A 9,737-nucleotide genomic window follows, 5' to 3' on the forward strand; every position below is an offset into this window, starting at 1 on the left:
TCTGTCTAGGCAGATCCTTTGATTTTTAATTGGAAGTTTGGAGCGCCACAATCCGCCTTGGGGTTCATTCCTTTGGTCTGGGATGCTGGGAACAGGTAGGGAAGGAAGAGGATGAGAAGTGCCCTTTGAAGAGGAAGGGCAGTGGGGTTTGTGGGGCGGCTGCTTTCCTTTCTCCTGGCATTGCCCCGCTTTCCTATCCCTGTTGGGAAAGGCTGTTTTCCCTGGCTGGACCTGCCTTGGCACAGGGTCCCAGTGCCAGGTTTAGAAGCCCCTGGGACTGGTGGAGATAAACCAGGTGCTGGCTGGAACAGGCTGGAAAGCTGGAAGTGGGAGGGTGACCCCACAGGCAACACAGAGCTCGGAGGCTGGAATGTTGTTGGGATGAAACGCACCCTAAAACTCCCAGCATTTCACAGTGACCTTCTCCAGAGGCTGCATCCCAGGAAGGAAAATCTTTGTGCTCAGGGCTGTGAGTGAGCATCATCCCTGTTGGGAGGGGGCAGGGTCCCGTGGAAGTTGCTCCAGCTCACTTTGGGTCTGGAGTAGATGGGCACTGGAGGCAGAGTGAAGGAAATGGGGGAGATCTGGGGGTTTTCGATGCCCAGGAGGGATTTGGGACCCTGAGCCAAGCGTGGAAGTGTCGGGGCCACCTCTCCTGGCGGGTGTTTGTCAGCCTGAGGGGTCTTATGGCAGCTCCTTTGCCAGCCAGAGCAATTCCACAGGAATTTCCATTGCTCCAGCTGAGAGGGCTGTCATGGAGCGGGCAGCACCGCTGGCAGCTCCAGGATTTTTTCCCGGTGGGCGGCACCGTGTTTTTTGTGGCACTGGAAGGGGGGTTTGTGACATTGATCCCTTGCTGGCTAATTATAATCACTTAATATCTAGTTAGGAGGCTTGTGCAGGGATGCTCCCGCTCCGAGGCTGTGCCTGCGCCGGAAAAACTTGGGAATGGAACCTGTGGGTTCCCCAAAGGTGCTGCCACTTCTGCCACCTCTGCTGCAGCTGTGTCTGGGTGTAAATGTCACCTCGCTCCCTGTCGCAGGGCTTGGAAAGGGGCCAGGAGAAACCCCGGCTCCGAAAGCCGATGGAAGAAAGGGGCTGTGTTTTCGGGGCTGGGGAGGAGGAGGAGGAGGAGGAGGTGGGAGGCAGGAGGTGGGGTGTGAAAGGCTCTCTGTGCTTCCCGGCGCAGCACAGGCGGTTTGGAGCCGGGTTATGGGGCTGCGGTAACGGGGAGTCGCTTCTGCCCCGGGAGGCATCTCCCATGTGGGTCCCTCACACCCGTGGCCTCATCCCGAGGATGAGCATCCTGGCCCTGGCTCCCTGTCTGGAGGCTGCTGTGACTCAGAGATGGTTGGTGTGATGGTCTGTGCTTCCTGCCCCCTCCTTGCTGCTCCCAAAGCATCAGCGTCGCTCCAGGGAAGGGCTTTTAGTGCTTCCGTTCTCTCCCTGAGCATCTCCATCCTGCTGCCAGTGGGTTCCTGCTCATCCTCAGACCTTCCCTTGTCCCTTGCTTGTCCTTTCTGGTCCCTGAGGGAGCCTGGCCGAGGGAATGGATGCAGCAGTGCTCCTGTGTATTCCCTGTGGGATGCTGGGTATGGCTCATGGGCTGTGAGGATGCTGGGAGGAACTGGAACACTTCCAGTTCCTTGCCTTCTTCCTCCTCTTTTCCTCCCCCTGGCCCACTCCTCCTGCAGGGCTGTGGTTCAGACCAAAGGGACTCAGGTGTTTTGGGAGCAGTGATGCTCGTTGGCACAAGGTGCTGCCCTTCCCCACCCCTTTCCCCACCCCTTATCCCGATGGCTGGGATGGCTGCTTCCCTGGTTCCCAGTTCCCCACAGCCTGACCAGCAGTTGGGTGTTTGGCTCAGGCCGCCCTTTACTTTCCTCTTTGATGCTTAAATTGCCTGGGAATGAAGGTTGGCATGGAAGCCTGGAAGCTTTTCCAGGGGTTTTGCTGGTGCTTTCACTCCTCCCGGGATGTGGGAGCCCCTCGGAGGGGATGGGGGATGAGCAGGGGGCTTGTGGCTTTGGGTCCCAGGAGCTCCAAGGATGGGCCTGCCCAGCCTGGATCACCTCATGGCTTTTCCCCCCTTTGCTCCAGTTTATATCCAACAATCTTCCCCCCAGTTCTCTCCTCCAGTGCCTTGCAGCTGGGCCCAGTCCCAGCACGGTGCCTGAAGGAGAGCAAAGAGGGGTGGCCACATCCAGGCATCCCTGTGGATGCAGCCAGGGATGGTGCTGGCAAATCCCACGGGAGATCTCCTCCAAGGCTGGGAGAGACTCCCTGTGTGGGTACCACAGAGCCAGGGCCGCATCCCACCCCCGGGCAGGTCCCTTGGGAGCGTTGAGCTCCTCGTGGCCCTGATTAATCCACAGAGCAGCATGGGGGGAATGATGTCTGTGGAGCAGCAGCGTCTGTGGCCTCGGCACGGCGAGGGATCGGCTTTAATTCCACTGCCTGTGGCGGCAGGAGCATCCTAGGAGTGATGGGGAGTCTGGGAGTGGAGGAGATGAGTGCTGGCTCCAGTCCTGCCTGCTCCCCATCACCCTCCTGGCGGAGGGAGGAAGGATGCAGGGATCCATGGAGCTGGGCGAGGGGAGGGAGCGGCCGGGGGAGCTGCCAGGAGCCGCTCGGGGCTGCCAGCGGCTGAAGAATGGCCGAGAGCAGAAGAAGGGGCTTTAGAGCTTAATTTCCTGTCCCTGCCGTGGGGATGGGATTTGTGCTGCCATCTCCAAGGAGACGCCGGCTGTGCAGCCACTGGAATACTAATGGCGTGGGAGGCGTGTGGTGGGGGGCTCCGGGCATTCCGAGCCCCTCCCCGGCTGTGGCAGCTGCTGAGGCTGTTCCAGTCTGAGAGGTGGGAGGCCCCACGACTTGCTGATGGGGGGAAGGAGGGTGTGGAGGGATGGGGACATCACACCAGACCCTTGGGAGGGGGTCGGTGACCCCTTTTCTGCGATGCCCGTGGCGGGGGGTCACTGCTCGGTGCATCCGGGGCTCCCCCTCATTGCCATATGGGGGTGACTGGTTTTTGGGGGGGCTCACAGCTGCTTGTGGCGGTGGCTTTGGGACAACCACCTCTCTGAGCATTGCCTGGAGCTTCCCTCTCTTGCGGGTTGAACCGTGGGGCCGAACCGTGCGCCGGCAGCGCTGGTTGAACTGGTGGAACTCCGTCCCACCGGGTTTTGGGGCGGCAGACAAAGAGGACGTGCCCTCCCCCCCGAATAACTAATGTCTTTTCCAAGTCTGCACCATTGTTTTGGGGGGAGGGGGACTGGTTTAAAATTCCCTGCCCAAGGAAAAGGGGCGGGAGCTGCGGAGGGCGATCAGAGGTTGGGGATAATCAGCACGGTGACAAAGCCGCCGGGGCTGGGAGCGAGGGCTCGGTGTTAATGTGTGCTGGGGGGGGAAGGTGGTTTGGGGGGATCATGTCTGGGGGTTCGGGGCCGGTGTGCTCTGGGCAGAGCTGTGGGATGCTGCGGGAGAGCTGGGGGCTGGAGGGGCAGGGAGCTGGGATGCATCCCTGAGGATGGACGGGGAGCGAGACCCTCGGGAGCTTATCCCGGCATCTCTAAACGTAAAGGACCGGGAGCTGCGGGGGGTGTAATTAAACCTGCTGCTGCTGCTGAGCGGCTGCAAAGCTGCTTAGTGCAAATGTAATGAGGAGAATCGCAGCCAGAGCCTCCCAGCGTCACTCCCCTTTCCGTGTCCCGGTCCCCTGGGAGCAGCGGGCGGTGCCAGCGCCTGCCCTTCCCGGTGCCAGGGAGAGGGGTGTCCCCGAGAGAGGAGCGGTGCTGGGGTGGGGGGCCGTGCTCTGACCCCTCCTCTGCTCCCACCCAGATGGCGAGAGGCCGGGGGAGGTGACGGATCCTGGCAGGAGGCCGGCGGCAGCCCCGGTGCGGCGCAGGAAAGCCGAGGATTCCAGCGAGAGCCGCGAGGAGGATCCGATGGTAACAGGGAGCGGAGCGTGGGGTGGGAATGGGAATGTGGAGGTCAGCGGTCCGAGAGCAGAGTGCTCCAAGCCTTGTCCAGCTGAGGGGATCCGAGGACTGGGAGGGTACAGCCTCTGGTTCTGCCCATCAGCCCTCATGGTGGATAAACCCCCCCAGTATCCCACGGAACTGAGTGGGATATCCCACCATCCCACACCCTGCTCCACGTGCCTTTGCCCTGTCACTAGGCTCCCCTGAGAAGGCTCTGGCTTTGTCTGCTCTGCAATTCCAGCTTTGCTGGGCAAACCCACCTTCTCCTGTGTCCTCTGCCCCATCCTGCCAACCTGTATCCTGGACTGGGGAACCTCACACTGGGCCCAGTATAGCCCAAGTGGAGCTTCCAAGCAGAGGCTGGAGGGGGGATCTCTCCTTGCCTACAGCCCAGGAGGCACTTGGAATTGTAGCCATGAAGACACCCTGCTGTCCATCCCCCAAAGTGTCACCAAGCCCCTGCCCAACCAGTTGTCACCTAAAGGCCTCAGGGCAGGGCAGCCAGGTGGGAAGGTGGGAGGGGAAAGCCATGGGGTGTCCCCTGCCCCATCCCAATGCTGCTGAGCTGCTGCTCCTCAGAAATGGGGGACAGAGGGACAAAGAGGGAGCCTGAGGTGCCTGGAGGAGGCGCAGGCTGATGCTGGGTGAGGATGGAGGGCGCAGCAGGAATCACATCTCAGCTTTTTCCTGGGAGGAGGGCGAATCCTTCCAGTGAGTGTGGCACAAAAACCTCCCTCGGAACATTTTCCAAGGGCACCGCTTCCTCCTCCGAGACATTAATGAGTTTGTTTAGGCACTTGGCTAATTATTTCCCTGGCTCTGGGGGGCTGAGTGAGAAGAGGATGCTCTGGGCGAGGCTGAGGAAGAGGAGGATGCTCTGGAGGGGCTCCAGAAGTGCTTGGCTCTTCCTTGCCACCCGTCACCCTCTCAGCAAGCTGGGGGTAGGTGAATGCTCACTTAATCCCTCTAAATTACAAGACACAAGCAATGGGATTAACCTAATCCCCTTTAAAGGAAGAGAGGGAATGGAGAGACATCCTGCTTCCACTGCTCAGGACACAGAGATCACCTCTGCTCTTTTGGAGATGGAGTCCAAAATGCTCCATTTCCAGCAGCCCCTCAGACCAGCCAAACATTTTGGGTGAACAGAGAACTCGCTGTTTTGGAGAAGTTTTGGCAGAGGAAGGGAAACGAGCAGAGCTGGAGCATTTTGAAACTGCTGCCTGGGACACCTTGCCAATACTTTAGTGCCTCCTCCTGCTTTCCTTTGCTGTGAGCTGTGAAATATTTCACCTTGGTTTGGCCATGCTCAACATCCAAAGTGACATGTTAAGATCATAAAATCCCGGAATGGTTTGGGTTGGAAGGGACTTTAAAGCCCGTCCAGTTCCACACCCCTGCTATGGGCAGGGACACCTTCCACTAAACCAGGTTGCTCCATCCAGCCTGGCCTTGGACACTTCCAGGAACGGGACAGCCACAAATTCTCTGGGCAGCCCTTGCCAGGGCATCACCACAGATGGTATGGAGGCATCCTGCAGAATGGCCAGGCTGGCCCTGATCCCCCATCTCACCTCTCCCCCTGCTTCCTTGGCAGAACGATGGGCAGGATGTGGATGGCTGGTTTTCCAGAGGCCAACATTCCAACCGAGCCACCACCCACCCCAAACTCAACCTGACCAAGCAGGCTTTGCCCTGGAATGAGCAGGTAGGCGGGCAGGGAAGAGCCAAGGGGGTGCTGGAGGAGGGGGAGGGACCCCCTGCTCACCTCCCTCTCTTTTCCCACAGTACAAGGGGAAGGCAAACTTGCACGTCTTCGAGGACTGGTGCGGTGGGGCCGTGAGGCACCTGAGGAAGAACCTCCATTTCCCACTCTTTCCTCACGTGAGTCCCGGGCCAGGCAATGATGGGTCACAGGGCAGGCCCACCCGTCCCTCCCTGGCTGCTGCTGGGTCTCCACTGGTCCTCGAGACCTTTGCTTGCAGGGTTTGGTGATTCCAAGCAGAGCAGAGATGGAGGGTGGTGATGGGACCTCCACGTCCCCTCTGTGCCAGGAGGCGGGAGGGACCCCAGGCTGGCACAGAGGAGGTGGGCTGGGTGGTGTGGGAGCAAGGCATGGAGTGTCCATGGCTCCCTGCCTGCCTCCTCCACAGACCCGCACCACGGTGAAGAAGCTGGCGGTGTCACCCAAGTGGAAGAACTACGGGCTGAGGATTTTTGGCTACATCCACCCCTTCAAGGATGGTGAGTGGCGGAGCTTGGCCTTTCCTCCCGTGCAGTGATGTGGAAAAGCTGCCTCCTTCCTCCTTCTTGAGCCACGTGAGGACAGAAAGGCTTTTGGAGACAGTCCTCAAACCGTGGCTCCCAGGGTTTTTTGGGCACAAAGACCCTTTTCCCTGGTTGTGTTGAAGGGAGGCGATGAAGCCCTGCTCCCATCCAGGACAGAGCCATCATGTGGGATTGGGCATGGCCCCGTCCCTTCTGTCCATCCATCCATCCCAGTTTCCCCATCTCACCACAAGGCACTGGGACTGAGCCCATGCCACCAGAGTCCCTGTGTCCCTCGGTGCCGACCCTCTCCTTGGCTCTCCGCAGGGGATTTCCAGTTTTCTGTGGCATCGGATGACAACTCGGAGTTCTGGCTCAGCTCTGACGACAGTCCCTCCAATTCCCGGCTGGCTGCATTTGTGGGCAAGGTATGTGCTGTTGGTGTCACCTCTCTGCCTTTCCCTGCTCCAGGGGAAAGGGAATGCCAGGCTATTTCAGCCTGGCCCCTTCCCTGCCCCTGGCCAGGCCTGGTTTGGCTTCCAAAGGACCATCTGCCCCTTGGTCCTATCCTGGCTGGAGCTGCCAAAGACCAGCTTATGTCCCAGAATAAGAGATTTAATGTTTGCTCCTGGATTTTCCTGGTGTCGCCTCCTACAATGGGAAGCTGGTGGGCTTTGGGGTGGTGTCCTGGTACTCTCATGCTGCTCCTTCCTTCCCAGCTTGGCACCGAGTGGACGGCGCCGGGAGAGTTCACCAAATTCAGCTCCCAAGTCTCCAAGCCCCTGCGGTGAGTGTGTCCTTGCTCCCGCTGCCCATCCCATGGGGATGGAATCAGACAGATGGGATTGCTGGCTCTGAGCACTGGAGGAGCCCCTGGCCATGGACCCTTCCCAAAAGGCACGTGGGGGCTGGGCTGGACCCCAAATCCATGGTTTGAAGGTGCCAGGGGCCGCAGGTGACAAGGGGGAGACCACCTGATGTCCCCCCTGATCTCCTGAAGCGCCTCGGCACTGGGATGGGGGAGCAGGGACCCACCTCAGCTCTCCAGGAGGGTTCACTCACCTGTGGGCAGGACAGGGAGGGTGTCCCAGGATATCCCCTCTGGCAGAGCTCCCTGAGGGGACGTGACCTCTGTGTCCCCTCCCCTGCAGCCTCATGTCCTCCCGGCGCTACTACTTTGAGCTGCTCCACAAGCAGGACGACCGGGGCTCGGACCACGTGGAAGTTGGGGTGAGTAAATTCCCCCATGCCGGGCTCATTCCAGGACTGATCCCGTCAAGAGCCAGTGCCAGGGCTTTTCCTGGTGTGCGTTAAAGTGCTTTATGCTGGAGCAAAGCCACGATTTCCCCCTCCTGTGGCTGCCAGAGGCAGTGTCGCTGACTGTTTCCCCGGCTATTCCAGCCTGTGCTGGAACACATGGGCTGCTGTTCTCCTTTCCTCCTGGTGGGAGTTGAGGACCCTGCTGTCCCTCCCCTGTGCTCCCATCACGGATGCCAATGGAGCAGCCCCTTTGCTGCAGGCTCCAGCAGTGACGGGACTCCCAGTGTCGTGTGGCCATTCCCATCCCTGATCCCTCCTCCTTGGCCTCTGCCGGAGGGCTGGCAGAGGGGGAAGGTCCCTGTGGGCTGAGCCCATTCCTGTGGGCAAGGAGATCAGGAGCAGGCAGGTCCCACCTTGCTGGCTGCATCCCGGGGTCAGCGGTGGGAGAGGTGGCCGAGATGATCGAGCACGTCCCTGTTTTCTTTTTTCCCCTTAGGAATACCGTTTCAAATCTGAGCTTGCCTGCCTTGGCAGCGCAGCCCTGGCAAAGCCTGGAGCGTGTGTCAGGGGTTGGGGCTTGTGGGAGGGGAAGATGTTGGCTCGTTAGCAAAGGTTTCTTTTCTCCCAAGAACTCATTAATCACTGGAGTCAAACTGGTGCCAGCAAAGCGTAGGGGAGGCCGACAACACCCCTTCCTCGCTGGCTGCCTCCCTCCTCCCCATCTCCTCCATCCCGATAAGATCTGCATTTTTTTGGGGGGGAAAACAAATAATGGGGAAAACAAATAGATGGGGGAGATGTTTTTGAGATGGGATGTTTTTGCTGGAGGGGGGGAGCGAAGCCTTTCAGCCGTGCAGAAAAACCTCTCAGCTGTGCACAAAGAGACAACAAACAACATCCACAACAAAAGCAGGACCCTGATGTGTCTCTCCCCGGGGGTATTGAAGGGCTTGTCCCGACAAAGGCTCCAGACTTGCTTTTAAAATGCTGGAGTTAAATCAGGGCAGTCAGCTCTGAAGACCCTCTTCAATCAAGCCTTTATGAAGCACTGGAGTGAGAAGAGGTGTCCTTCCACGGGTGGCCATGTAGCAATCCCAGAGGGAAGCGACATGAGCCTGTATCCCGCCCCCGGGAGCCTTCCCCCACACAGGGATTCCTGCTAATCCCAAACCCCTTTGGGTAACGGCAGGCAATGGGGCAGGATCAGTCCTCTGCCTTGTTCCTCCTCTGCAGGGAAGTGTCCGAAAGCTGTGGACAGGGAGGACCCACCCTGACATGCCAGGGATGGGCAGCTGCATCCCGACCCCCCCCCCGCCCTCCCGCTCATTCCCCATCTCCTTTTATTTTTTTTCCCAGTGGCGAGTTTTCCTCCCCAGCTTGAAGTTTGAGGTGATCGACTCCTCCTACATCTCTCTGTACACAGGTAAGGGCCAGGTGCCTCCTGCAGCCACAGCCAGCAAGCTTCCCAGGGGCTGGATGTGCTGGAAGCTGGGAGAGATGGCACCAGAGCCTGGAGCCTGGGAAATTGGATCCTGGAGGGAGAGCTCAGCTTCTGAACCACCTCCCCCACCCCGAGCTTTTGCTGAGTGTAAGGAGGGATGCAAGGGCTGTGGTGGGTAGGGTTGATGCTGGAAGCAAGCTGAGACTCCTAAAAATGGGATGTGGAGGCAACACACCATGGAAGCACAGCCCTGCCAGTCCTCCAGCTTCATCCCAGCTGCTGAGATCCCACTGGCTCCCGGGCCTGGCCCTGAGTTATGAGGAGCTGTCATGTAATTGGGGATGGATGGTGCAAGGTTTAATTAAATCTATAGATCTTCTGCTTCCTGCCCTCACCCTGGCAGCGGGAAAGGGCTTGATGGATGGGTCCTGCCCCGGCGCTCCGAGTGGTCATCATTCCTGCTCTGGAAGGTGTCAATAAGGAGGAGGGGGCAGGCAGGATCCATGGGGAAAAGAGGGATGAGGGGTGCTGGTGGTGCTGATGCAAGTGCCCATGAGATGGATGACGTGCAGATAAATCCCCCTCTCCAACCACTGTCCATCAGCAATGGCTCTTTCCGCTTCTCTTTCCTGCTTCCCAGTTCCTGTGGATCCAGCAGCACCCTGGGGAGAAGCCAGGTCACTCATGGGGAGCCCATCCCTGTGGTGTGGGGGCTGCCAGCAGCAGGCAGTTCCTTCCTTCCTTCCTTTATTCCTTCCTTTATTCCTTCCTTTATTCCTTCCTTT

The 9,737-nt window shown here is 59.1% G+C and overlaps 1 protein-coding gene across 1 annotated transcript in view; it reads left to right on the forward strand.

Moving 5' to 3' along the window:
• The first annotated feature begins 3,799 nt into the window (after window positions 1-3,799).
• B4GALNT4 (beta-1,4-N-acetyl-galactosaminyltransferase 4) overlaps window positions 3,800-9,737 on the forward strand; it is a 13,137-nt gene continuing 7,199 nt past the window's right edge. The window contains exons 1-8 of the mRNA XM_027662020.1: window positions 3,800-3,950; window positions 5,581-5,691; window positions 5,772-5,867; window positions 6,137-6,227; window positions 6,579-6,679; window positions 6,971-7,038; window positions 7,403-7,481; window positions 8,868-8,934. Of these exons, the coding sequence (XP_027517821.1) occupies window positions 3,948-3,950; window positions 5,581-5,691; window positions 5,772-5,867; window positions 6,137-6,227; window positions 6,579-6,679; window positions 6,971-7,038; window positions 7,403-7,481; window positions 8,868-8,934 (616 nt within the window). The 5' untranslated portion in view covers window positions 3,800-3,947. The remainder of the gene's footprint in view (window positions 3,951-5,580; window positions 5,692-5,771; window positions 5,868-6,136; window positions 6,228-6,578; window positions 6,680-6,970; window positions 7,039-7,402; window positions 7,482-8,867; window positions 8,935-9,737) is intronic.

The sequence above is a fragment of the Corapipo altera genome, unplaced genomic scaffold (assembly GCF_003945725.1).
Source record: "Corapipo altera isolate COAL_440 unplaced genomic scaffold, ASM394572v1 RXGC01000072.1, whole genome shotgun sequence".
Classification (NCBI taxonomy): Eukaryota; Metazoa; Chordata; class Aves; order Passeriformes; family Pipridae; genus Corapipo; species Corapipo altera.